General features: G+C 46.8%; 2 protein-coding genes across 2 annotated transcripts; one reads left to right on the forward strand and one right to left on the reverse strand.

The window, feature by feature from the left end:
• Positions 1 to 10,499: 10,499 nt before the first annotated feature.
• LOC121586592 (RNA cytosine-C(5)-methyltransferase NSUN2) lies at positions 10,500 to 20,827 on the reverse strand. The gene is made up of 19 exons (XM_041903405.2): positions 20,604 to 20,827; positions 19,839 to 19,996; positions 19,214 to 19,318; positions 18,979 to 19,084; positions 18,625 to 18,696; positions 18,432 to 18,516; positions 17,859 to 18,054; positions 17,322 to 17,396; positions 17,105 to 17,235; positions 16,927 to 17,000; positions 15,961 to 16,091; positions 15,576 to 15,672; positions 15,237 to 15,409; positions 15,072 to 15,164; positions 14,770 to 14,905; positions 13,453 to 13,533; positions 12,749 to 12,887; positions 12,592 to 12,631; positions 10,500 to 11,400 (listed from the first exon to the last, which is right to left on the reverse strand). Exons 1-19 carry the CDS (start codon positions 20,682 to 20,684, stop codon positions 11,076 to 11,078), a joined length of 2,298 nt encoding a protein of 765 aa, XP_041759339.2. The 5' UTR covers positions 20,685 to 20,827; the 3' UTR covers positions 10,500 to 11,075.
• Positions 20,828 to 21,340: 513 nt separating this feature from the next.
• On the forward strand, positions 21,341 to 27,891 carry srd5a1 (steroid-5-alpha-reductase, alpha polypeptide 1 (3-oxo-5 alpha-steroid delta 4-dehydrogenase alpha 1)). Its single transcript, XM_041903407.2, has 5 exons — positions 21,341 to 21,804; positions 22,118 to 22,284; positions 22,524 to 22,625; positions 25,778 to 25,928; positions 26,230 to 27,891. Exons 1-5 carry the CDS (start codon positions 21,494 to 21,496, stop codon positions 26,294 to 26,296), a joined length of 798 nt encoding a protein of 265 aa, XP_041759341.1. The 5' UTR covers positions 21,341 to 21,493; the 3' UTR covers positions 26,297 to 27,891.
• Positions 27,892 to 27,996: the final 105 nt, after the last annotated feature.

Genomic DNA, 27,996 nt, shown 5'->3' on the forward strand with positions numbered 1-27,996 from the left:
TGTCTTCATTTTAACCAAATTAAAACAGACAAACCTTGTTGAATTTGTACCTTTAAAACATCAGATCTTCAACGTTATATCCGCTATCAGAAAACAATAGGCTGGGCAGCACCTCCTACTGGATAATTGATCTACAGCAGTGGTCAACAACCGGTCGATCGACTGGTCGAGCTCAAAGGCATTCCTAGTCTATTGCCAAACATTTCTGTAAAAACCCAACGATAAGCCTTGCGTTCCTATTTTTTTTTATTTGTCTCGCGCTGTTGGCGTTAGGTGCACCAGATTCAGCTGCCCTGCGTGCTGGGTAGGCGACCTGTTCCCATTTTGAACCATTTCATATGTCTGAAGGTACAAACTCTGCCTTCCCGGGGGGGAAGGCAGAGAAAGCAAAAGAAAGCGACCACAAAGTTGTGCCCAAGAAAGCAAAAGAAAGCGACCACAAAGTTGAGACAGATTTCTATACTTTTATAACCATGACTAGAGAATGTCAACAAATACAGTAAAGAGCTACTGTTTTTGAGTGAGCTCATTTAAGTTTTTACTCGGCACTGTCAACACTTTCTATTCAATACTTTCATAAGTTCTAAAATGTGCGTTCTCCCTACTTCCACTCATGCTACAACCAGCACTGCAGCTGCAATGAATGATTAGGAAAATGTATCGATATGCTTGTGTTGTTACTATTAGCGGCTTGGGTCTTTTTAATATCATGGAATATTTCACTTTCTCTGGACATAGGAGTAACAACATGAATTTGTGTGCATGAGGCAGAAATAACGTGGTGTGACTTTAGTTTCGCCATCAGCTGAAAAAACTGTGTCCCTTTTTTGGTCAGTGTCAGCGGAGGAAAGGGAGAGCGAAGGTTGAGGGGCGCACCCGGTCTGCTGCCCTCTCCCTCTGCTGAGACTGACCATCAGATGCAGGCTCAATCAGCCCACTAAAGTAAATAAATGCAAATTATTTTAATTTATGCTACCTCAGCTGTGCCTCACAAGTAATACAACAACGGATCTATTACCGGTGTGATCATATAGCCTACCTCAATTGTTGAAATATAAAAAATGGTTACACATGGTCTGAGATTAACAACAATGCATTGGCAGGGCAATTCAGCCAATATGCTGTGGTGTTTTGGGCCTATAACCTACTGCACAAACCTCATTACTACACTACTGTTTTTGATAGGTTAATGTTGCATAGGCTTACGTATTTTAAGTCATGTTAAAAAAATAACATCTGAATGGTAGATCTCGGCTTGCAATTTGACTCAGAAAGTGATCTCGACTCAAAGGTTGGTGACCACTGATCTACAGCTATCCTGGTCTCCAACCAGGGTATTAACCAAGCCCAGCCCTGCTTAGGTATGATATTTGTCACTGATTATTACCAATGTGATATCATGAGAATGATTGAGATCTCCACTTAACTAAATGGATTCACTGTTGCTATCAAAGGGTAGGTTTAACAGAGCAAATAAAATGTGACCGTACTTTATCACTCATATCATCAATGATGCAAAGTTAAAGCATAGGATCAAATCAACTTTTATTCATTAATTTATTACCCCCCTTTTCTCCCCAATTTCATGATATCCAATTGCAACTCCCCAACGGGCTCGGGAGAGGCGAAGGTCGAGTCACGCGACCTCCGAAACATGACCCACCAAACCGCGCATCTTAACACCTGCCCGCTTAACCCGGAAGACAGACGCACCAATGTGTCGGAGGAAACACCATTCAACTGATGACCTAAGTCAGCCTGCAGGCGCCCGGCCCGCCACAAGGACTTGCTAGAGCGCAATGAGCCAAATAAAGATCCCCCCGGGCAAACCCTCCCCTAACCCGGACGACACTGGGCCAAATTGTGCGCCGCCCTATGGGACTCCCAGTCACGGCCGGTTGTGACACAGCCTGGGATCGAACACGGGTCTGTATTGACGCCTCAAGCACTGCAATGCAGTGCCTTAGACCGCTGCGCCACTCGGAAGGCCAAATCAACCTTTATTTAAAGTGCATTTAAATGTTGATTTAGTCCTATTCTTTAACTTTGGTTTATGGTTGAAATGACGTGAATCCAACATCAATTATACATTTTCAGACAAACTGGAATTAAAGCCAGACTAAGTCAGGGGCACAGATGGAACTATCCACGCAGAAGATAAATCTCCTTCAAATGTTGATATTTCATTGCGTTGACAACCAAACACATTTCTATATCACTTTAGGGTTGTGGGTTCGATTCCCACGGGGGGCCAGTATGAAAATGTATGCACTCACTAACTGTAAGTCGCTCTGGATAAGAGCGTCTGCTAAATGACTAAAATGTAAAATGTAATACAGTAAATAGCCAGTTAAAGTTAAAATGAGTAACATGGCAACATTTTGTAGGTTACTGTCACTACACATTTCTTCTTATATAATGCATGCATGTTCAAGATGGCCTGCTTAAGTCGTCTGTGGAGATTCACAATTGCTGTAATAATCTCTGCAGAAACTAGAACGGCATTGATCACTTGCACCATGTACTTTTAGTCTAATCTCAACTTCAATCCAGGTCTCTAACTCTCTCGCTTCGCTCTCTCTCGCTGTCTGTGTCGGTCTCTCTCTCTGTGTTAACTCCTGCATTTTTAAACAGGCCTGCAGGTAATCGGGTCAGTGTCCAGAATGCACGCACAAACACACAGGCCTGGATGATAATTTCTGGACCTCTAACCTTTTTCAACCTTGATATGACCTTGCTTTCAATCTGGTGAGAATCTAATAATTTAACCAAGTTCAATAGCTGTTAGCTGCTACAACTACAAATAAATGTCACACAACGAGAGGGAGAGCGGAGGAATTCATTCCCATTCTTCTCCTCCACTCATCATCCTCTTTCTCCTGTCCAGATAACTGCAGCCCTTCTCACTGCTAATGAAAAACAGCAGTGCCACAGAGTCATCGCTGTGTGTGTTTACCTGCGTGACACATAGGTGTAAGGCGAGGCGGAAAGAAACAGTGGAAACAGAGACGGAGTGAGAGGGAGGAAATACAGTGAAAGAGGAAAAAGGTAATATGCACTCCGTCTCTCTTCCTCTGTTCGGTTTCGTCTCTGTTACTAGGCAACACCTGCAGGCATGGGCTAAATAAAGCCTTGCACCAGCCACTCGCCCCCTCCCTCTTCAACCCCCTTCTCTATCTTCATCCTTCATCTCTCTTCCTCAATGACTCTCGCTCCCATTATTCATCCCTCTCTCCATCGCTCACCACCATACTCTCTAACCCCATCTTATTCTCCCTCACCCCATTCCCTCCATCCTGCTCTCTCTCTATCCTTTTCTCGCCCCTCCTCAGCTTCAAATTGTCCCTGAGCCAAAAGCAGGGGAGATATCCACAGCACAGGCCTTGAACCTGCAGAGCTACCTTGGCAGTGTGTGTGTGTCTGTGTCATGTTCTACCATGAACCCAGAACATAGTTTCCTTGACAGTCTGCTCCTTTTCTCTCAGAAGAACGACTATGAGATAGAGGGAAAAAGAGAGTAGAGAAGAGTAAGAGAGTAAGAGTGAGCAAAATCCAGATGGAGGTACAGTGAGGGGGAAAAGTATTTGATCCCCTGCTGATTTTGTACGTTTGCCCAATGACAAAGACATGATCAGTCTATAATTTTAATGGTAGGTTTATTTGAACAGTGAGAGACAGAATAACAACAAAATAATCCAGAAAAACGCATGTAAAAAATGTTATAAATTGTTTTGCATTTTAATGAGGGAAATAAGTATTGTGGACCCTGTTAGCTGAATCTCTACAGGAAATAAACCCTATCAACATGGAGACTAGTCAGCAACAGGCAATGATCTGTGATTATCCCAATGACATTAAAGATACCTGTTCTAAAAATATAAAAGCCACAATTTCAAAGATTTTACTGAGTTACAGTTCATATAAGAAAATCAGTCAATTGAAATTAATTCATTACGCCCTAATCTATGGATTTCACGACTGGAAATACAGATATGCATCTGTTGGGCCACAGATACCTTCAAAAAAAGGTAGCGGAGTGGATCAGAAAACCAGTCAGTATCTGGTGTGACCACCATTTGCCTCATGCAGCGCGACATCTCCTTCGCATATAGTTGATCAGGCTGTTTATTGTGGCCTGTGGAATGTTGTCCTACTCCTCTTCAATGGCTGTGTGAAGTTGCTGGATATTGGCGGGAACTGGACGATGCTGTCGTACGTCGATCCATAGCATCCCAAACATGCTCAGCGGGTGACGTCTGGTGAGTATGCATGCCATGGAAGAACTGTGACATTTTCAGCTTCCAGGAATTGTGTACAGATGCTTGCAACATGGGGCCGTGCATTATGCTGAAACATGAGGTGATGGTGGCGGATGAATTGCACGACAATGGGCCTCAGGGTCTCGTCACGGTATCTCTGTGCATTCAAATTGCCATCGATAAGATGCAATTGTGTTCATTGTCCATAGCTTATGCCTGCCCATACCATAACCACACCGCCACCATGGGGGACTCTGTTCACAACGTTGACATCAGCAAACCGCTCGCCCACACGATGCCACACACGTGGTTTGCGATTGTGAGGCCGATTGGACGTACTGCCAAAATCTCTAAAATGACGGCGGTGGCTTATGTTAGACAAATGAACATTCAATTCTCTGGCAACAGCTCTGGTGGATATTCCTGCAGTCAGCATGCCAATGGCACAGCTCCCTAAAAACTTTGTTGTGTGACAAACACAATGCCAACGTACATTTTAAAGTGGCCTTTTATTATCCCCAGCACAAGTTGCACCTGTGTAATGATCATGCTGTTTAATCAGCTTCTTGATATGCCACACCTGTCAGTTGGATGGATTATCTTGGCAAAGGAAAAATGCTCACTAACAGGGATGTAAACAAATCTGTGCAAAGAATTTGAGAGAAATAAGCTTTCTGCGCATATGGAAAATTTCTGGGATCTTTTATTTCAGCTCATGAAACATGGGACCAACACTTTACATGTTGCGTTTATATTTTTGTTCGGTGTAGCTCAATCATATTAAAGTGTTATGTTTTTGGGCATATGGTCACTATGGTTTCTGTAAACAAATGCAGAGAAATCTATTTTGGGGGTTTAAACCACAAATCTTGGTCTTTCGCAGAAGATGAGTCAGAGAGAGCTAAAGCTGCCTTACAAATGACACGTAAATCCATGAAAATCTGTGTGTGTGTGTTTAAGGTCTGTACGGGTGAATTTCAGTGGAAGCGTGTGGACTAAAAGCATTTAGCATTTCAAAATATCTGTGTTAGCCTGTAGCCACACGTGTGTGTGGTGGAGGCTGAGTGGGATTTGGCTTAATCCAAACATGAAACACAAACTCTATCCCCAAATGCCTCCACCCCATGTGAATCTGTGTGTTGCGTAAGGGCTTCTATTATATAATCCCAGACATATATTCACATCCACGAGCCGAGGCTTGCAGTCCGAGAGCATGAAGCATGCAACAGCAACAGATTGGAGAGAAGGAGGCTGGAAGGAGAGGAGGAGAGGAGGAGGGTGGAAGGAGAGGGGAGAAGGAGGGTGGAAGGAGAGGAGGGGAGAAGGAGAGGTGGTGAAAGGAGAGGAGGAGAATGAGGTTGGGTAGGCAGAGGGGAAGGGGTGACATGAGATTCTGTTCACTTGCTTGATTCTGGGTTGATGGTTCAGTCTAATGAAAACAAGTGATGGATCAAACAATGGAAGAAAGTGCACTAGATAGGCAATAGGGTTTTGAGATATTAGTATTTCAATGGCTTTGAAAATGGCTGTAAGACGAAGTACGCTGGTCTCACAGATGTATTTACAGTAACTGAACATGTCTTAGGGTTTAGAATAGCAAACATGGTGGATTGTCTTGGTCCTGAGAGACCGTTTGATTAAAGTGCCTGTCTGGAACATTTAGGGTCCAGAGCTTGAATCGGAGGCCTGCTTTAAAAGCCCAGTCACTGGAGAGGGAGAGATTAGAAGAGGAAATAGGGGGAAAGTAGAAATGGATAAACAAAAGGTGTGAGGAGAAAGAGAGGAGGGTGGTTAGAGAGCGAGAGAGAGAGAGGAGGGAGAGAGAGGGGCGAGGTTAGACAGAGAGAGGAGGGAGGTTAGAGAGAGAGGAGGGAGGGGAGAGCGGAGGGAGGTTAGAGCGAGGAGGAGGGTTAGCGAGAGGGGGGTTAGAGAGAGGAGGGGGTAGGTTAGAGAGAGAGAGAGGAGGGGGTAGGTTAGAGAGAGAGGAGGGGGTAGGTTAGGGAGAGAGAGAGAGAGAGAGAGAGAGAGAGAGAGAGAGAGAGAGGAGGGTAGGTTAGAGAGAGAGAGAGAGGAGGGGGTAGGTTAGAGAAAAAGGAGGGAGGTGAGAGAGAGGAGGGAGGTTAGTGAGCGAGGAGGGAGGTGAGAGAGGAGGGAGGTTAGTGAGTTTGGAGGGAGGTTAGTGAGCGAGGAGGGAGGTTAGAGAGCGAGGAGGGAGGTTAGAGAGATTAGAGAGGGAGAGAGGAGGGAGGGGAGAGAGGAGTGAGGTTAGAGAGGGAGAGAGGAGGGAGGGGAGAGAGGAGGGAGGTTAGAGAGAGAAGAGGGAGGTTACAGCGAGAGGAGTGAGGTTAGAGAGAGGAGGGGGGTGAGAGAGAGGAGGGGGTTAGAGAGCGAGAGAGGAGGGAGGTTAGAGAGCGAGAGAGGAGGGAGGTTAAAGAGCGAGAGAGGAGGGAGGTTAGAGAGCGAGAGAGGAGAGAGAGGAGGGAGGTTAGAGAGGGGGAGAGGAGGGAGGGGAGAGAAGAGGGAGGTTACAGCGAGAGAAGAGGGAGGTTACAGCGAGAGGAGGGAGGTGTGAGAGAGGAGGGGGTTAGAGAGCGAGAGAGGAGGGAGGTTAGAGAGCGAGAGAGGAGGGAGGTTAAAGAGCGAGAGAGGAGGGAGGTTAGAGAGCGAGAGAGGAAGGAAGGTGAGAGAGAGAGAGGAGGGAGGTGAGAGAGAGAGGAAGGAAGGTGAGAGAGAGAGGAGGGAGGTGAGAGAGAGGAAGGAGGTGAGAGAGAGGAGGAAGGTGAGAGAGAGAGGGAGGTAAGAGAGAGGAGGGAGGTAGAGAGAGAGGAGGGAGGAGAGAGAGAGAGGAGGGAGGTGAGAGAGAGAGGAGGGAGGTGAGAGAGAGAGGAGGGAGGTGAGAGAGAGAGGAGGGAGGTGAGAGAGAGAGGAGGGGGGAGAGAGAGAGAGAGAGAGGAGGGAGGTGAGAGAGAGAGGAGGGAGGAGAGAGAGAGGAGAGAGGGAGGTGAGAGAGAGAGGAGGGAGGTGAGAGAGAGAGAGGAGGGAGGTGAGAGAGAGGAGGGAGGTGAGAGAGAGAGGAGGGAGGTGAGAGAGGAGGGAGGTTAGAGAGAGGAGGGAGGTTAGAGAGAGAGGAGGGAGGTTAGAGAGAGAGGAGGGAGGTTAGAGAGAGGAGGGAGGTTAGAGAGAGAGAGAGGAGGGAGGTTAGAGAGGGGAGGAGGAGGAGGGAGGAGGGAGGTTAGAGAGACGAGAGAGGAGGGAGGTTAGAGAGCGAGAGAGGAGGGAGGTTAGAGAGAGAGAGAGGAGGAAGGAGAGTAGAGAGAGAGGAGGGAGGTTAGAGAGAGAGAGGAGGGAGGTTAGAGAGCGAGAGAGGAGGGAGGTTAGAGAGAGAGAGGAGGGAGGTTAGAGAGAGAGAGGAGGGAGGTTAGAGAGAGAGAGAGGAGGGAGGTTAGAGAGAGAGTGCCATCACAGCTGCAAGATTTGTGACCTGTGGCCACAAAAAAAGGGCAACCAGTGAAGAACAAACACCATTGTAAATACAACCCATATTTATGTTTATTTATTTTCCCATTTGTACTTTAACTATTTGCATTGTTACAACACTGTATATATACATAATATGACATTTGAAATGTCTTTATTCTTTTGAAACTTGAGTGTAATGTTTACTGTTAATATTTATTGTTTATTTCACTTTTGTTTACTATCTACTTCACTTGCTTTGGCAATGTTAACACACGTTTCCCATGCCAATAAAGCCCTTAAATTGAAATAGAAATTAAATTGAATTGAAATTGAATTGAGAGAGGAGGGAGGTTAGAGAGCGAGGTTAGAGAGCGAGAGAGGAGGGAGGAGGGGGGGTTAGAGAGAGGGAGGAGGTGTAGAGAGAGGGGAGAGAGAGGAGCACAGGGAGGTTAGAGAGAGAGAGAGGGGTTAGAGAGAGAGAGAGGAGGGGGTTAGAGAGAGAGAGGGGGTTAGAGAGAGGAGGGGGTTAGAGAGAGAGGAGGGGGGTTAGAGAGAGAGAGCAGAGGGTTAGAGAGAGAGGAGGGAGGTTAGAGAGCGAGCAGAGAGGTTAGAGAGAGAGCAGGGTTGAGAGAGAGAGAGCAGGGGTTAGAGAGAGAGAGCAGGGGGTTAGAGAGAGAGGGGGAGGGAGGTTAGAGAGCGAGCAGGGAGGTTAGAGAGAGGAGGGGGGAGGTTAGAGATAGGAGGGGGCTTAGAGAGAGAGAGGAGGGAGGTTAGAGGCGAGAGAGAGGAGGTTAGTTAGAGAGCGAGAGAGGAGGGGGTTAGAGAGCAGGGAGGTTAGAGAGGAGGAGGTTAGAGAGCGAGAGAGGTTAGAGAGCGAGAGAGGAGGGAGGTTAGAGAGCGAGAGAGGAGGAGGTTAGAGAGCGAGAGAGGAGGGAGGTTAGAGAGCGAGAGAGGAGGGAGGTTAGAGAGCGAGAGAGGAGGGAGGTTAGAGAGCGAGAGAGGAGGGAGGTTAGAGAGCGAGAGAGGAGGGAGGTTAGAGAGCGAGAGAGGAGAGAGGTTAGAGAGCGAGAGAGGAGGGAGGTTAGAGAGCGAGAGAGGAGGGAGGTTAGAGAGAGAGGAGGGAGGTTAGAGAGAGGAGGGAGGTTAGAGAGAGGAGGGAGGTTAAAGAGAGGAGGGAGGTTAAAGAGAGAGAAGGGAGGTTAAAGAGAGAGAAGGGAGGTTAGAGAGAGAAGGGAGGTTAGAGAGAGAAGGGAGGTTAGAGAGAGAAGGGAGGTTAGAGAGAGAGGGAGGTTAGAGAGAGGAGGGGGTTAGAGAGAGAGGAGGGGGGTTAGAGAGAGAGGAGGGGGGTTAGAGAGAGAGGAGGGGGTTAGAGAGAGAGGAGGGGGGATAGAGAGAGAGAAGGGAGGTTAGAGAGAGAGAGCGAGGAGGGAGGTGAGAGAGAGGAGGGAGGGAGGAGGGAGGTTAGAGAGGAGGGAGGTTAGCGAGAGAGAGAGGAGGGAGGTTAGAGAGAGAGAGAGGAGGGAGGTTAGAGAGAGAGAGAGGGAGGAGGGAGGTTAGAGAGAGAGGAGGGAGGTTAGAGAGAGAGAGGAGGGAGGTTAGAGAGAGAGAGGAGGGAGGTTAGAGAGAGAGAGGAGGGAGGTTAGAGAGAGAGAGAGGAGGGAGGTTAGAGAGAGAGAGCAAGAGGAAAGAGGTTAGAGGATGATAGAGAGGTAGAGAAAGCAGGAATGAAGATACAGTAGAGAGAAGTAGGCGGCGTAGAGAGTGAACGATGTGTTCCTACAGGGAGCATGTTATTATGGTATTAGTGAGTTGGCACAGAGCTGCAGCTAAAAAGGCACTGGGCATCACTCACTCTGACAGAGCAGAGCAGAGCAAGGTACACACACCCAGACACGTTACAGCCTAAGCTTTCTCTACCCCCTCTCCCTCTCCTTCCTCCGTCTGTTTAATACTCTGAAAACGCCACACATCCATGACAACTGGTCAGTGTACCTAATGCACCCTATTTCCTAGTGCACTACTTTTGACCAGGACCCATTGGGGTTTGTCAAAAGTAGTGGTATTACACTAAATTGGTAACATGGTGCCATTTGGGACGCAGCCATGCAGTTTCTCTTCAGTGCCCCTCTTCCTCCAAGCCCACATCCCTCTTCCTCCAAGCCCACATCCCTCTTCCTCCTCCTACACCTTTTCAGTCTCCCTCTAGCACAGGGGTGTCAAACTCATTCCATTGAGGGCCTTGTGTCTGCTGTTTTTTTGTTTTTCCTTTCAGTTAAAGCATTGACAACCAGGTGAGGGGAGTTCCTTACTAATCAGGGACCTTAATTAATCAATCAAGTACAAGGGAGGAGCGAAAACCCGCAGACACTCGGCCCTCCATGGAATGAGTTTGACACGTGCTCTAGCACATCTCCCTCTGTCCATTATATAATGTTCCCTCTTCCTTATGTTTCCATTAGTTCCAGAGACAGGATGAAAGAAGAGGGGAAGAGACGGATGGAAAGGGATGAGAAGGACAGAAGGAAGATTATTTCTCTGTTCTCCCTCTTCCAGCTCCAGTGAGAGGTGAGGGGGCTGCACGGTCGTCATGACTCCTGTCATCATGGCAGCAGAGATCGGTTATAAACAGGAGATGTACAGCTGATGCTGTGTGATATGACGCAGTCAAGTCATCATAGCAACCACCTACAGGCTGTTACATGTGGATGTGAGTTTGAGCGTGTGTGTGTGTAAAGTAGAGTTTGGGTTGAGATTTCAATGCACTTCAACAGAGACTATATATGAATTTAATACTTTTAATCAATTCCATATTTCTTCTTACTTACAATGACAGAAAATGAAATGGCCATTGAGATAAACCTTCAAACATGCACAATAAGAAAAAACTACATTCTCTCTCCATGTTTTGCCAGTGGAGTTTTGTTCAAATAAAATCAGCAATAGAAAATCAAAGTCACTCATGCATCGACCCCTGAAGCACACCAAGTTTGGGGGAGCATGGAAGAGTCCACATGCTCTGTCTAGGATGGATGGTCAATCTGCTATTGGCAGTGGTTTCTAAATTATACTGAGCTACCCAACACCCCTCTTCTCTCTCACGTTTGGTCAGCATTGCTCAACCTCATAAAGCACCTCTTCCTCCCTCCTCCTTTCTCTCTTTCCCTCCCTCCTTCATGCAATAGTCTAAAGTGGCTTCTCAACTCCTCTCCTACATCTGCAAAAACATAGATGGTGACAGCAATATGGTGGATGACCTCCAGGAATGTACTTTCATTAACATCAGTGCAGCCAAAGCGGAGACAAGGAGAGGAAAACTTGTTAAGACTATTGAGATACACATTTCTTTCTACTCCTCTCTCAGGTGCTGGTCAAAATCTCCCCTCCTCCCTCTTTCTCCCTCTCCTCTCCTTTCAGGTGCTCGTCACCTCGATTTTCCTCTTTCAACTCCTGTTTTATGCTGCCATCTTTGTTCCCATTCTCTGTCTCCCCCTCCATATCCTCCTCTCCCTCTTTCACCTCCTTCTCTCCCTCCCTGGGTCCCTGCCCCTGTTTGTCTCTGAATACCTCGACCCCCAGCATGCGGAGGTAGTGGAACCTCTCGTTGCGGGGCACGAAGGCTCTGATGGAGGTCTTGCCTCTCCAGCCACACAGCTCTATAGGACACTGAGGACCATCAGGGTTACTGAGGAGAGAGGGGGACAGGGGGGGATAGAGGGAGAGATGGGGGGGATAGAGGAGGGGGACAGTGACGGAGAGAGGACGGTGAGGGAGAGAGGGGGATAGAGGGAGAGGACGGTGGTGAGGGAGAAGGAGGGGACAGTGGTGAGGGAGAAAGGAGGGGACAGTGGTGAGGGAGAAAGGAGGGGACAGTGGTGAGGGAAAAAGGAGGGGATAGTGGTGAGGGAGAGAGGAGGGGACAGTGGTGAGGGAGGGGGATAGAGGGAGAGGACATGAGGAGAGGGGGGAGGAGGGAGAGGACATGAGGAGAGGGGGATAGAGGGAGAGGACGGTGAGGGAGAGGACAGTGAGGGAGTGATGGGGGATAGAGGGAGAGGACGGTGAGGGAGGGATGGGGGGATAGAGGGAGGGACGGTGAGGGAGAGATGGGGGATAGAGGAGAGGACAGTGAGGAGAGATGGGGATAGAGGGAGGACAGTGAGGGAGAGATGGGGGATAGAGGGAGAGGACGGTGAGGGAGAGGGGGGATAGAGGGAGAGGACGGGTGAGGGAGGGATGGGGGGATAGAGGGAGAGGACGGTGAGGGAGAGGGACGGTGAGGAGAGAGATGGGGATAGAGGGAGAGGACAGTGAGGGAGAGATGGGGGATAGAGGGAGAGGACGGTGAGGGAGAGGGGGATAGAGGGAGAGGACGGTGAGGGAGAGATGGGGGATAGAGGGAGAGGACGGTGAGGGAGAGATGGGGGATAGAGGGAGAGGACGGTGAGGGAGAGAGGGGGGATAGAGGGAGAGGACGGTGAGGAGAGATGGGGGATAGAGGGAGAGGACGGTGAGGGAGAGGGGGGATAAGGGAGAGGACGGTGAGGGAGAGGACGGTGAGGGAGAGAGGGGGGGATAGAGGGAGAGGACATGAGGGAGAGAGGGGGATAGAGGGAGAGGGGAGGGGGAGAGAGGGGGATAGAGGGAGAGAGAGGGGGTAGAGGGAGAGGACGTGAGGGAGAGAGGGGGGGATAGAGGGAGAGGACGTGAGGGAGAGAGAGGGGGGGGGGTAGAGGGAGAGGACGTGAGGGAGAGAGAGGGGGGGGGGATAGAGGGAGAGGGCGTGGGGGAGAGAGTGAGAGGGTGATCAGGGTGAATTCTCTGATAACAGTTAATATAACATACACACAGACAGGCAAACAAAATGGACACTTACCTTTTGTCAGGCCGGTACTTTAACACAATGCTGCCCATTCCTGTGGAAACACACAGGAGAAAAACATGAAGCACTTACTAGTAATACAGACATGAATGGGCCAACACCCAACATGGCATTAGACACAGATCATGGCTTTCCAGTTGAGAACACACACCTATCTTCTTGGCCTGTTGGTGAGCGTCCTCCTCCAGTTTGCTGAGGTATGGGTTCTCCTGAGTAAGTAGAATCTTGATGTCCTCAACACTCACTGTGATCATCCTGGAGCGGATGTAGGGAAACAGAGTATAGATACCCTGGAGGAGGAGAGGGGGATGAGAATATGAGAGGGGGATGAGGAGAGGAGGGGGGTGAGGAGAGGAGGGGGATGAGGAGAGAGGATGAGGAGAGGGGATGAGGGAGAGGGGGGATGAGGAGAGAGGAGGGGATGAGGGAGAGGAGGGATGAGGGAGAGGGGAGGGATGAGGAGAGGAGGGGGGGATGAGGAGAGGAGGGATGAGAGAGAGGGATAGGAGAGAGGGATGAGAGAGGAGGATGAGAGAGGAGGATGAGGAGAGGGGAGGATTAGGAGAGGAGGGGGATGAAGAGAGGAGGGGGGATGAGGAGGAGGAGGGATGAGGAGAGGAGGGAGGGATGAGGAGAGGAGGGGGGGATGAGGAGAGGAGGATGAGGAGAGGAGGGGGGGATGAGGAGAGGAGGAGATGAGGAGAGAGGAGAGGGGATGAGAGAGGGGGGGATGAGGAGAGGATGAGGAGAGGAGAGGATGAGGAGAGGAGAGGATGAGGAGAGGAGAGGGGGGTGAGGAGAGGAGAGGGGGAGAGCGAGGAATGAGTGTGTGTGCGTGCGTGCGCGTGTACCTACCTCCTGGGCTAGTCTGAAGGCACAGCCAAACTCCTCCCCGTCGCTGTTACGAGACCACACCTTCACCCCTGTGTTGATCACCTGCAAAACACAAAAAATAATGAAATCATTACACTTGAGAATTACATCTGTTTCAGCAACATATTTACAATTGCTTCTCATTTCAACATTTTTATTGTTGTTTTCAATAATAGTGTTGGAGCCAGTTTCTATATTTCTTAAGTTATGCAAATATTTGTTTATTAGGTCATATTGCTCCATTTAGGAGATGGCCATTTCAAATAAACCATTGCTTCTAAGAAAATATGTAGTTTCTCCCATCATTGAGACAGAACCCTGTTTAGTATGCTGCATGTATGTCAGTATGTGTGCAGTTCTGGGGACAGTCTGGTGATGGAGACTCAGCCTGTTTGCTACTACTGCTTACCTGGAGGATGATCTGAACCTGGGTCAGGTCTAAACATCACAACATCAGAAAGGAGGGGGGAGATATATAGAAAGAGAGGGGGGAGAGAGACAAGGAGCGAGGGGGAGAGACAAGGAGCGAGGGGGAGAGAGACAAGGAGCGAGGGGGGAGAGAGACAAGGAGCGAGGGGGGAGAAAGGAGCGAAGAGGAGCGAGGGGGAGAGAGACAAGGAGCAGGAGCGAGAGAGAGACAAGGAGCGAGGGGGGAGAGAGACAAGGGGCGAGGGGGAGGAGACAAGGAGCGAGGGGGGAGAGAGACAAGGAGCGAGGAGAGAGACAAGAGACGAGGGGGAGAGAGACAGGAGAGAGACAAGGAGCGAGGGGGGAGAGAGACAGGAGAGAGACAAGGAGCGAGGGGGGAGAGAGACAGGAGAGAGACAAGGAGCGAGGGGAGAGACAAGGAGCGGGGAGAGACAAGGAGCGAGGGGGGAGAGAGACAGGAGAGAGACAAGGAGCGAGGGGGGAGAGAGACAAGGAGCGAGGGGGGAGAGAGACAAGGGCGAGGGGGAGAGCGACAAGGAGCGAGGGGGGAGAGAGACAAGGAGCGGGGGGGGAGAGAGACAAGGAGCGGGGGGGAAGCAAAGGAGAGCAGGGGAGTAAAGGAGCGGAATAGCGGGAGGGAGGGGTTCTCTGTCTGCTTGGATGCGCACACACCTCACTAGACACACACACGGCCACCTGTGCAGGAGCTTAGTGTACTAGAGGGATTTGGGATGAAAAGGGTCCCATCTGTTAGCTAGACTCCCCTTGATGGGCTGGCAGTGACACACACACAGTTGTTGTTCGGCAGGGCGCTGCTTTGTTCCTTAGAGACCATACAGGTGTCTCACACACACACACACACCTCCCTACCTTCATGCGTTCACTGTTGTTGAGCATGACGTTGCGTAGCTCCTTGGAGACCATGTACAGGTGTCTCTTCTTGCCCTCATGGGTTCTGGTCAGAACGTTTATCTTAGGGAAGTCTGGAGACAGGTCATAGAAGGACCTGCAAAACACACAATGTTAGATCAATAACCAGGGATCAATCGAAACATGTAAAAGTAATACCATCTATGCTTGGTCAAAACATTGTCCCCTCCATACAGATAATGATGATATCAAGCAGCTGCTTACATAGGCGACACAATCCAACAGAGACCAAACACACTCACTCTATCGGGGGGAAGACGGGGTCGTCTTCAGTGAGGAAGACAAAGGGGTCTTCTTTAAAACCATGCCTCTTCATCTTTTTATTGGGAGGAGGGCTGGAACACAGAACAGAGTCAGAATACACCAAGACAGACACTCTCTCTCTCTCCCTCTCTCTCCCGACTTACCCACACATGTTGGGTTCCTTGGTCTGATCGTCTGCCTCTGGCTCTTTGGGCGAGTCCTCTCCTGCCTCCTTCCCTCCTCCCTCTCCATCCTCCAGGGGTGTCTCAGGAAGAGGGGTGCCCACTGGAGAGTCCTCTGGCTGGGGCACGGAGCTGAACAACTGCTCCTTCCTCAACTGGAGAAAGACAGATCATAGTTCACTTTAACGGGAACTTCTCTCTGGTATATGAGCTACCGGATGGTTTGCATTCCTTCAGATGTGTTAACCAGAAAACAAAGGTGTATGGAGTGTGCGTGTATGAGGTGGGCTTTTCCGCGAGTATGCCCCCGTGCATGTGTACCTTGGGGAATCTTCTGTTCCAGGGCATGGGGGCGTTCTTGACCAGGACAGCTACAAAGAAGCCACCAGTGTTCTGGTGATGGGGCAGGATCCTCATACTGAACAAACACAACCAAAGATAAATTAGACCCAACAGCACCCTCTGCTGGTAGAAATGAAATCAACACAAACCAGCAACACTTCACAGGGTTTTGATAAGTCTGTCTAGCTTTATTATTAATCTCATTAGGATCAAGTATCCATGTATGCAGCTCTATGTAAAGGTGAATGTGCACAGGTGTAGCAAATAAATGTACATGATTGTCAAGACTGACATTTTAGGCATATTCTAACCAAATAAAGTGGGGCCTGTGTGTGTGTGCAGGTGTGTATGCAGGTGAGTGTACCATCTCTCCAACTTCATATTGGCTAGTTTCTCTGTGTCTGTGGGAGGGAACATGGTGGGTCTGATCTGCGTGTGGCGGTTGGCTGGCACCTCGGACCAGTCCTTATACCACTGACCCTCCTTAGTCATCAACTAGAGATGAAAGAAAGAAAGAAAGAGATAGATAGATAGATAAGAGATTATGTGTGTGTGAGAGGTAGTTGTGGATGGAGAGGAGGAGGAGATGGGAGAGCGCAAAAGACTCAGTTATAAATGGCTCTCAATCTGTAGTCAATAATCTGACATGGTGGTGGAATATCATGAATATTGTAGTGGCTAGACTCATGCATATCAAGTACCTCCGCAAGGCACTACAGAGGGTAGTGTGTACGGCCCAGTACATCACTGGGGCCAAGCTTCCTGCCATCCAGGACCTCTATACCAGGCGGTGTCAGAGGAAGGCCCTCAAAATTATCAAAGACTCCAGCCACCCAAGTCATAGACTGTTCTCTCTGCTACCGCACGGCAAGCGGTACCGGAGTGCCAAGTCTAGGTCCAAAAGACTTCTCAACAGCTTCTACCCCCAAGCCATAAGACTCCTGAACAGCTAATCATGGCTACCCGGACTATTTGCACTGCCCCCCCACCCCATCCTTTTTACGCTGCTGCTACTCTGTTAATTATTTATGCATAGTCACTTTAACTCTACCCACATGTACATATTACTTCAACTACCTCAACTAGCCGGTGCCCCCGCACATTGACTCTGCACCGGTACCCCCTTGTATATATAGCCTCCCTACTGTTATTTTATTTTACTTCTGCTCTTTTTTTTCTCAACACTTTTTTGTTTTATTTGTAAAAAATAAATGCACTGTTGGTTAAGGGCTGTAAGTAAGCATTTCACTGTAATGTCTGGACCTGTTGTATTCGGCGCATGTGACCAATAAAATTTGATTTGATTTGATGTGTTCCAGCAGTTATATACCTTCCATTTGGTGACTCCAGGCATCCATTTTAACCCTGGGAGATCAGCTGACGCATCTGCTAACTCTAATGCACCTGGAGAGAGACAAAGGGAGAGACAGAGGAAGTTATCACCAGTGTGTGTGTGACTCTGTATGTGTGTGTGTGTGTGAGTCTGTGTGTGTGTGTGCATGCGTTACCTTCACTCTTCTCCAGTAGCGTTGCTACGACAGCTTCGTCCTCTATAGGGTTGAGTGAACAAGTAGAGTAGACCATCCTCCCTCCTACTGCTAGCTGCTCCACACCACGCACTGCTATACGGATCTGGAGACTGGGGACAACACACACATAGGTTAGCACACACACACACACACATATACAGGCACACACGCACCCACTCTCTCTTTTTCTCCTCACCCATGGAGATGCAGGCTGTTACTGGTGGTCCATTTCTTCCACACGTCAATGTTCTTCCTCATGGTGCCATCGCCACTGGAGAAACACACAGAATACTTCACTTTTTAGGGAATGACGAAAATAGGAACACACTTTTTTTTTAAAGAGACAAACCCAGCAGAAATAGGGGTTTGTCCACTTCCATGGATCATCTAACTACACATCAGCATTACCAGACAGACAATCCAACAATGTGGTTACAGGAGATCTCTCCCTCCCTCCCTCCCCAGTCTCATTCTTGTGGACACACTTGGTTCCCCTACTAAAAACAAACAAGCAGTAGCCTGCCCAGTGCATCAACCAATCATAGATCAGACAGAAGAGCCAATCATAAGACAGGGTAGAACCATGAGGTTGATATCTCTCCATATATCTTACTGTCTAGAAATACATGTCTAGTTTTGACAGTCTCCCCCCCCGCCTTTCTTTCTCCCCTACTTCTCTCAATCTATTTCTTTCCTTCTCTCAGCTAAGTAGGTAACCAGGTTAACTCTTTACCTGCAGGGGACGTCACAGAGGATGCGGTCGTAGAACAGTGTGTCCTTCTGTCCGTCCTCCGTGTCTATCTGTAGTCTGGGGATGCAGGAGGCATCTTGGTTTACCACCATGATACAGGGGCTGTTCAGTCTCTTAGCCTGGTGCACCAGCAGGTAGCAACGCTTGTTGTCCACGTCGTTGGCTATCACAAAGCCCTCTGAAGAGGGAGAGAAAGAGATAGGGGGAGATAAGGATGTTCAGGATTACAATGTTTAGTTAAATTTTTTTACATTTTAGTCATTTAGCGGACACTCTTATCCAGAGCGACTTACAGGAGCAATTAGGGTTAAGTGCCTTGCTCAAGGACACATCAACTGATTTTTCTCCTAGTCTGCTCGGTGATTCCAACCAGCAATGTTTTGGTTACTGTCCCAATGCTCTTAACTGCTAGGCTACCTGCCTAGTGTATTGTTCGTTTTCACAAAGTGAGAGAAAAACAGAAAAGCTACAGTCAGCAACTTACCGCCTTTTCCATTGAGCAACAGTTCAGATACTCCAATGCATCAGGTTTGTTTGTGTGTGTGTGCGCGTTACCTGGGAAGGGTACGTCCATATCAGAATGGAGCATCTCAATCAACTGGGCCGTCTTGGATCCAGGAGCAGCACACATGTCCAGAATCTACCCACAGACATACACACTGTTACACTACGGTGTTCCCAGGTTTAGGACCTAGGGACAGAAATGGGAGCAGGTCTTGGCCAGAGAGGCGTCCAGTGTGTTGTTTACCTTGTGGTGGGGCTCAATCTTCATCAGCAGAGGAGGGATCATACTTACAGCCTCCTGTCTGCTGATGTTACCCTGTAGAGACCAAGGTAGAGAAAGAAACACCACAGTACATAAGGCACATACAACTAAGAAACCATTGAGATCCTATTAAATTACTTTCTAATTTTTTATTCTATGTAAGAAACCAAGTCGACTCAACCAGCAGCTCACCTATTGTCTAGTTTAGTTGCTTTAACGTGATGGACATTAGGGCTGGTTTCCCAGACACAGGTTAAGCCTAGTCCTGGATTAAGGAGCTAAGGAGATTGTATGGAAAAACAGCCCAAAATAACACTCAAGAATGGTCTTCCTCACCGACTCGGTCTCGCTGACCAGGAACTGATGGAACTTCTCCAGGAGAGGAGACTTCCTCAGGATCTTCCTGCTCATGTTGGTGTGCCACGCTAGCTCATCTGGGTACCTACACACACACACACACACACACACACACACACACAAAGGGTCATCAGCTGTAAGTGTATGTATGTGTGTGTGTACATGTGTGTGTTTGTGGGTGTGTGGGTGAGTGTGTGCGTGCGTGCATTTGTACCAGCTCAGAGGCTGAGGAGCCTCTATCTTCTGCCCGTCGATCTCTACCTCCTGGATCTCCTTGAAGTACTTGTTCTTCAGACAGTGGAGGATCTCCTTGGCATGGCTACAGGGGGACAACCCAATGAACATTCATTTTTTATACACTTAAGAGGTTTAATAGAGTGGTGTTTTGGAAAGCAATCTTAATATGTATGAATCCTGATGTAGAGCAAGAGTAGCCTGGTCCTAGACCTGTGTCTATGGTGATTGTCATGTCAAATGATCATGAACACAAACAGATCGGGGTCCAGGCTAAAACAAGAGTGGGGGTGTATAAACTATCATCCCTTTACAAAACATCTACAATGGTAAATTCCAATTAACAGTTTGTCAGCTCACCTACAGGGCAAGAAATACCACTTCCATCTGTGCCATAGAGGATCCAGAGTCATGGATGTATCCAGAGTCATGGATGTATTTATTAGTGCACACTAACAAAACGTTTCTCAACAGAAAACATCTGGCAAAAAACAATACTTTCTATTTGACAAATAGATCCCTCCCTGTTTGGTTTAATTTGCTTCCTAGTGAATACACCCCTGAGCTCTTGGCAGAGGTCTAGCTTAGTTGCTTCCCTTCTGTACCTCTTGTATCCAGTTATGCGGATGGTGGCGGGCAGCGGTTCTCTCATAGCCTCCATGAACTGGTCAAACTCCCCCTCAGGCACCAGGCCCAGCTCCTGGTAGTATGCCTCGAACAGCTTGTTCTCCTTGACGATGTCAGTGTAGCCTGCACCCCAGCCCTACAGGTCAGAGACAGGGAAGGAAAGGGATGGAGAGAGGCAAAAGGAGGAGAGCAGATGAGGGGGTAAAGGGAAGTGTGAAGAGGATATCGGTTTTCTGAATTGCAGCCTCAGATGGATAGATCTTGATAGAGTTCACCATCATAGTACAATAGCTATAACCTGGTCCCAAATCTGCTTTTACTGTATAGCCAACTCCTTGACATGCCAATGATCATAGGAGTTGGCAAGACAGCACAAACATTTTTACATTTAAGTCATTTAACAGACGCTCTTATCTAGAGCGACTTACAGTTAGTGAGTGCATACATTTTTTCCCCCATACTGCCCCCCCGTGGGAATCGAACCCACAACCCTGGCGTTGCAAGTGCCATGCTCTACCAACTGAGCTACACGGGACCAAGATAAAATAGCTAGCTAGCTACACATCGTTATGTCAACAAGTCATGATAAGCAATGAGTTGTGCAGTAGTAATCAAATCAAAGTTGCTGGGGATAAATGAAATCCTTCTTTGACTCGGCATACAGTAATTTGAGGCTACCTAGCCAAGTTAGCTACAGTACGCTAAAGTTAGCGGGATAGCTATGACGAGCTATCAAAACTTACAGCATTGTCCCTGTTATCCCTTCCACCAGGCTTGCTATTATTTTGATGCTCCTTCTTTCTCTGTCGACTTCTCTTCCCCATTTTGGAAACACACACCACTCTGAATATGAACCTGCGAAGCAACGTTCTGATGTAGCTAAATATATTTTACTAACAGCGTGATTTTTTGGAAACGCAAATGGCACTGCACTCGTGTACTGTTTCTGCCTCTGTCGCACACACGTGAGACAGGACCCCGGTTTATGGGTGGCCATGTATTAGCCTGAGAAATAGAAAATGTCAGTGAAACATTTTGGCCAACAAAAACCTAAAACACACTCAAATGTGTTTTCGTTTTGGAGGTAGTCAGACAGTGACAAATTATATGTGGAAAATGCTTGATGTCGCCAAAGCATATTTTTTTGTGCACTGATACCCCTTCCTCCAAACAATGTCTGATCAACGATAGTGTCCATGGCTTATTCCTCGCCAGTTAAGGAAACAAGGGGCAAGGGATATATAATTTGTTTTTGTTTTTTAAACGGCAGTTTGCATAAATATGTTATGGAATTAATCTAAAATTACTGTAATTTTATATTTTTACCACAATGTGGTGGTTTCTCCTGAACACACCTTATAGTTGAATAACATTGTATCCATGTTCTATTGGCTGGATAATGACTATGCAAAACTAAGCGACTCAATTGGTTTATTAGGATTCAGGCTCCTTTATCTGTCCTTATGATTGGACGATGGAACTGGGCAGACCAGTGAGTTGATCGCAGTAGCATACTTGTGCAAGTGACATATGTGTTCATTATTGCCTTGGATACATTCATGTAGTTACATTGTTTTGAATTAAAAACAAATTTCTTACAGTTCTGTCTCTATTTGCAGCTTATCTAGTAAAGATGGAGAGTATTCTTTCAAAGCTTTTCTCCTCCGAGACAGAAGAGTTGTATGTTTTGGACTGCCTGGCATACTTCATGATTTTCATGGCTGCTTGTACCTTCATAACTTTACTCTTTGAGAATGTCCCATATGGCAGATACGCAACAAGCAGATATGGATTCCCCGTCAACGTCAAATTCGCCTGGTTCGTTCAGGAGCTACCTGCTTTTCTGGTGCCACTGTGCCTTGTGCTGTGGACTTCTGCTGCGAAAACCACTCATCTTCCCAATCAGTTACTGCTGGTCATGTACTTCTGCCACTATGTGCAAAGGTAAGACCCAGTGGTTAGTAGATAGTACTTTGTATGCATGTAAAGTACAGTGTTACTTTGACAAACACTACCTGTCATGTCTTCTAGGTCAGTGGTTCTCAAACTTTTTTGGTTACTGTACCACCAACTACATTTTGCTCTGCCCAGAGTACCACCTCATATGCAATTTAATTCTCAATTGTAATAATAACACATGCCTAAATTATGTGCCAACGTTGTAACTGAAATGCAGTGCATTCCCAGCCATGAGACACATGCATCCTAGACAACTGGTGGTGAAATTATTATTAATCGGTTATATTTTTTCTTCTAGATCTCTCATCTATCCATTTTTAATTCGTGGAGGGAAATCTACACCATTTGCATCATTCGCCCTGGCCTTTGTGTTCTGCATCTATAATAGCTACATGCAGGTCAGATACCTGAGCCACTATGCAGAGTACCCTGCTGATTGGGTTACAAGCCCCTGCTTCATCACAGGTAAGAGACATGGCTGACATGACATACAGCATAGGTCTATATTAATGCATAAACCACACATTACACAGTTGTCTATTTCAATATGTTCTATTAATTTATTTATGTATCGGTCCTGATCGTTCTAGAGTTATGCCACGTCATGCTATCCAAAAATACCTTACATTTCCTCATTTTCACCTCATTGGTAGTCTTATACACATTGTCATTATAAAGCAGCTTCCCCATTGGTTGATTTTCAGGCTCTGCGCTGTGGTTGGTGGGTTGGTTGGTGAACGTTCACTCTGACCACATTCTGAGGAACCTACGGAAGCCCGGAGAGACCGGCTACAAGACACCAACAGGTAAGATACCTTCTACCTGTTACCTGCAGGTTCTGCTGTTCTGGCCAATCAAAAACCACTGTCTGGAAGTTTCCTTGTAAAGCACTGGTCCTGAATCTTCTTCTACATGCAGTGGAGTATCTCATTGGCATGGCAGGCGTATAGTGATGGGAGGAGGGAGAAACTGCTTGTTCCTTTAGTTACAGACCGTGCATGCCTAGAGGTCTGCACATTCATGGCCTCAGAATGTTGTGCATTTGCCCTGGAATTGCAGGGTCACTGGTTTAAGTCCCACAGAGGCTGATCTCACTGAGTTGCTGCATGCTCTTTCCTGTGTATGTGTGAGTCACAGCCTCCGCACCGGGGAGGGAGAGAGAGAGGGGGGAGAGCAGAGAGAGAGACAGGCTTCCCCTGACCATATACCGTTTTGGACAGCGTGCTGTAACATTTTCACATCCGTTCTCTCACGGCTATCTGAACACATTGTAAATAATGGGTGTAAAATGTGTCTGTGCTAGCTACAACCATAGTAGCACACTGATGTTCACGTAGAGGTCAAAGTGTTGCTTAACACAGAGAGTTTCCTATTTTCAGAGGATGGAACCAGTATTCTATTAAAATGTGTCTGTGCTAGCTACAACCATAGTAGCACACTGATGTTCACGTAGAGGTCAAAGTGTTACTTAACACAGAGAGTTTCCTATTTTCAGAGGATGGAACCAGTATTCTATTAAAATGTGTCTGTGCTAGCTACAACCATAGTAGCACACTGATGTTCACGTAGAGGTCAAAGTGTTACTTAACACAGAGAGTTTCCTATTTTCAGAGGATGGAACCAGTATTCTATTAAAATGTGTCTGTGCTAGCTACAACCATAGTAGCACACTGATGTTCACGTAGAGGTCAAAGTGTTGCTTAACACAGAGAGTTTCCTATTTTCAGAGGGTGGAACCAGTATTCTATTTAAATCCAGGGTTACAGAGCGTACAGTGTCACTATAACACAGCACCAGAGAGGGTAGAAACCATCACCTTGTACCTTGAAACCTGTCCACCCTAAAGCAATAAAGATTTTTTACAGTAGAGACAGAAGAATGCAGTAAGTCTAGCCACACCGTATGAAACATTTTAGTCATTTAGCAGAGCGACTTACAGGAGCAATTTGGGTTAAGTGCCTTGCTCAAGGGCACAGACAGATTTTTCACCTAGTTGGCTCGGGAATTCAAACCAGTGACCTTTCAGTTACTGGTCCAACGTTTGTAACCGTTAGGCTACCTGCCGCCCTGCAGAAACTGCAGGCACTCCTGGAATCCAGAGAAACTTGATCATTTTAGAAGAGGAGTGGTGGAGGCAGTGGCTGTACACAGTCTGTGTTCAAGCAGGGAGGGAGGACATCAGCCATCTATGGTCTTTAGTGCCGTGTTTATGAATGTTATTTTTTATGCTACCGTATTTATCCGTCTATGACCTCAACACTCAGAATTGAGATCAACCTTTAGTGACTTAGAAGTGGTTTGAAACCAGAGAGACCGTGAGAAAGGATCTGAATTACAATGCTACCGTTTCACCGGAAACTGACCAGAGACCTGAAGAAATTGAAACGGGTAGATAAACACTCCTAAAGACAAATGTTATTCTTCCTTTTGTAATAATGCCTCTATTGAAATGCTTTACTTAACTGCAGTTTATAAAATGATATTAGGGATCTCTTTCTCCAATTATCCAACCACAATGAGAATTTGAATGGTCTTGATGAGTCAAGTGTGTGAAATTGTATCAGAGGAGGTGGGGTTTCTGGATTGCAGCCTAGGATGGATAGATCTTGATAGAGCTCACGATCATAGTACAATGGCTATAACCTGGTCCCAGACCTGTTTGTACTGTATAGCCAACTCCTTGACATTACATTTGACATTTGAGTCATTTAGCAGACACTCTTATACAGAGCGTCTTACAATAGTGTGAATACATTTTCAAACTGACAAGCCAATGAATGATCATAGAAGTTGGCAAGACAACACAAACATCTTGGACCAAGATACAATATTTTTTATATTGACATCGGTTGCATTTTATCGAACCGATATCGATATCATGTCTGTTTGAATGAATAACATTGCAACTGTGTGGACTTCTCTTCCACGGCTTTGTGAAATTCAGATAACTGCTTCCTGATTGTCCATTTGGCCAGGTGTGAATGTTCTGGGGGCCTAACCTAGCTTGAATACAATGGCTGTTAAGTATGCTAAGTAGAGAGCCTGTGAGAAGGTTTTGTGACTGCAGGAACAGTCATGAATTCACTTTTACACAATAGTGTAGGTTAACAGCAAGGATAAACCGATAACACAATATGCCGTGCTTATATCGGTACGATTTTGGTGCCCACCACTAAACATTTGTGTATATGTGTATGTGTGTGTGTGTATATGTAAACATGTATTTCTGTTTTTAGTATATTTTTTTAATTTTTAAAAAGTAAACTAACTCTGTTTTAGCTCCCACGAATGCCATGAATGTACCGTGTAGCTCAGTTGGTAGAGCATGGCGGTTGCAATGGCAGGGTTGTGGGTTAAATTCCCACGGGGGACCAGTATGAAAAAAAGTATGAAAATGTGTTAACTCACTACTGTAAGTCGCTCTGGATAAGAGCGTCTGCTAAATTACTAAAATGTAGACTTTGGATTAGTGGAATCTTGACTGGCGCAGGTGACAAGGTGGTCCTCTTTAGCTCAGCTGGTAGAGCACGGCGCTTGTAACGCCAAGGTAGTGGGTTCGATCCCCGGGACCACCCATACACAAAAAAAAATGATGCACGCATGACTGTATGTCACTTTGGATAAAAGCGTCTGCTAAATGGCATATTATTATTATTATTATTATTGCAATAGACACAGGCCTGGTTAGTCACATAGCTGTGGTAACTGTTGCTGTGGTTCTACCCAATGATATAATATATATATATATATATATATATATATATATATATATATATATATATATATATATATATATATATATATATACACATACACTAGATGACTGATAGGGGGCGCCATTCATTCTTCTGGGGAGTGCCAGTATGGTCAACCGGTGGCTTCAAAGCCTTTTACAGCAATCCAGGGTTTAGATACTGTACATCACGGGTTCTACCCTGTCTTATGTTCTCTCTTGTAGGTGGGCTGTTTGAGTATGTGTCTGGAGCAAACTTCTTTGGCGAAATAACAGAGTGGGCGGGATTTGCCCTGGCGGCTCATTCTGTCCACAGCGCATCCTTCTCCATCTTCACTCTCATTGTTCTTGCCAGCAGAGCCTTCGCTCACCACAGGTAGGAAACACACACACACACACACACACACACACACACACACACACACACACACACACACACACACACGGTTTGGGGTGAACTACACCTTTAACATTTTAAATTTTAGTCATTTAGCAGATGCTCTTATCTAGAGCGACTTACAGTTAGTGAGTGCATACCTTTTTCATACTGGCCCCACGTGGGAAATGAACCCACAACCCTGGCGTTGCAAGCGCCATGCTCTACCAACTGAGCTAAAGGGGACACTTGTAACACTATAATTCTGAATTCATGTCCTCCTGTCTTTCTTCCTCTCTAGGTGGTACCTTCAGAAATTCGAAGACTACCCCAAGTCCAGGAAGGCATTGATACCATTCGTATTATAATGAATCACTACAACGATCCAACCTCCAACAGCAACGAGCTGTGACCCTATGCTACATCATCTGGGGTCTGGTTAGGTTTGTTATTGCTTGTTTGTTTGTGTTCACCTCAAGATAATGGGTACAAGGATGAACACTGAATGAGTACTGACAATTCTATTCACTGGTAAGATATGAAGAGCTCTAGAAACCACAACACCACTGTCAAGATTATCAGACATACCCTGATGAAGGCTACAATGCCAAGAAGAGGCAATTTAATCAACTTTTTTTTCCCTCCAAGAGTGGCTGTATATTTTTCACATGGTTGCACCTGACCTATCACCATCAACTTGAATATGTCCCGCAATGAGATTTACTATAGTATGTGGCGACTATTACTTTTACAATAATCTTCACAACGGACCAACCAACAGTACCAATCCTCAGTACTGGAGCTAGCTTACTATGGTTCTGCTCCATTTCAACACATCCCCTAACCTCTACCCTTCCCCTAACTCCCTGCAGCAGCGTGTGCATCTCTCGCTCGCCCTCTCTGTTGCGTGCAGGCTGAGAATAAACCAACCATCAAAACACACAATCTGTCAGTAGAGCTCTAGTTTCCCCGGTGAGACAACCCAGTGCTAGAAGGACTGAGAATTAACTTACTGTCAACACACAGGAATGCGCACACACACAGATTTCACTGCTTGTGGAAGAAAATAGCTCTCTGTATGTGCGTGCACTCACGTGTGTGTCAGAGGAATCTGTCATGAGCAGTGCTGTAGTCTTCCCCTATGAGTTATAGTGCTAGCAGCACTGAGGATGAACCAACCCTCACCACACACACACACAGACAGTGAGGCGACCCCAGCCTTAGGGCTGAAAATCAGGTTATGAACCAGAGAGAGAGATACAAATGAGAGAAATGCTCCATTCAGTCAGTAAGGCCACTGGATTAGCCTAACATCCAGAGCTTGTTGCTGCTATAGAAAGAGACCAAAAGAAAGGGAGAGTGAAAAAAGGTAGAGAGCACTCTTCATTTCTATGGGCAATAGAATGTGTGTGTGTGAGAGATAGTGAAGGCAAGGGAGGAAGAGAGTGATGGAGGGAGAGAGAATGGGATAGTGAGAGAGAGTGACCAATACTCACCCTTTCTTGCTCTGGGGGTTTTCCTTGGCTCTGTCACATGCACTACGTGAGCAGGGAGGGAAGCAGACATTATGCAAAGAGCACACACACACACACACACACACACAGTACAGAAGGTGCTGCCAGTAGGCTCCAGCTTGCCTCATTCCATTACAGAGTTTAATGGGCTGGAAGATGGCTGTGTGCAGAGTTGACTGCAAATGGTGTCTGGACTCGCTCTCTCTTTGCATGTGTGTGTGTGTGTAATGATGAACACCTCTAGTTATGTGTTCCCTGTCTCCTTCCCAGTGCTGTGTCTTCACATGTAGTTAATAGTATAAATCTGGTAAGTGAGGATAGTATATTTCTAATTGGGCTGCAATTATTTTTGTACTGAAACAATGGATTAATTTCAATGATATTTACATTTACATCATTTAGCAGACGCCCTTATCCAGAGCGACTTACAAATTGGTGCATTCAACTTATGATAGCCAGTGGGACAACCACCTTTTTATTTAATATTTTATTTTTATGGGGGGTGGGGGAAGAAGGATTACTTTATACTATTCCAGGTATTCCTTAAAGAGGTA

The sequence above is a fragment of the Coregonus clupeaformis genome, chromosome 17 (genome assembly GCF_020615455.1).
Source record: "Coregonus clupeaformis isolate EN_2021a chromosome 17, ASM2061545v1, whole genome shotgun sequence".
Taxonomy (NCBI): Eukaryota; Metazoa; Chordata; class Actinopteri; order Salmoniformes; family Salmonidae; genus Coregonus; species Coregonus clupeaformis.

What these genes read in the sequence shown, in the direction of transcription:
- LOC121586592 (XM_041903405.2), bottom strand. Translation starts at nt 20,684, where the DNA reads ATGGGGAAGAGAAGTCGACAGAGAAAGAAGGAGCATCAAAATAATAGC. An exon ending in GCTACTGGAGAAGAGTGAAG is followed by an intron (nt 17,001 to 17,104) that starts GTAACGCATGCA and finishes GTCTCTCTCCAG; the next exon opens with GTGCATTAGAGTTAGCAGAT. An exon ending in AAGTACCGGCCTGACAAAAG is followed by an intron (nt 11,401 to 12,591) that starts GTAAGTGTCCAT and finishes CTCTCTCCTCAG; the next exon opens with TAACCCTGATGGTCCTCAGT.
- srd5a1 (XM_041903407.2), top strand. Translation starts at nt 21,494, where the DNA reads ATGGAGAGTATTCTTTCAAAGCTTTTCTCCTCCGAGACAGAAGAGTTG. An exon ending in AAGCCCCTGCTTCATCACAG is followed by an intron (nt 22,285 to 22,523) that starts GTAAGAGACATG and finishes GTTGATTTTCAG; the next exon opens with GCTCTGCGCTGTGGTTGGTG. An exon ending in CGGCTACAAGACACCAACAG is followed by an intron (nt 22,626 to 25,777) that starts GTAAGATACCTT and finishes TCTCTCTTGTAG; the next exon opens with GTGGGCTGTTTGAGTATGTG.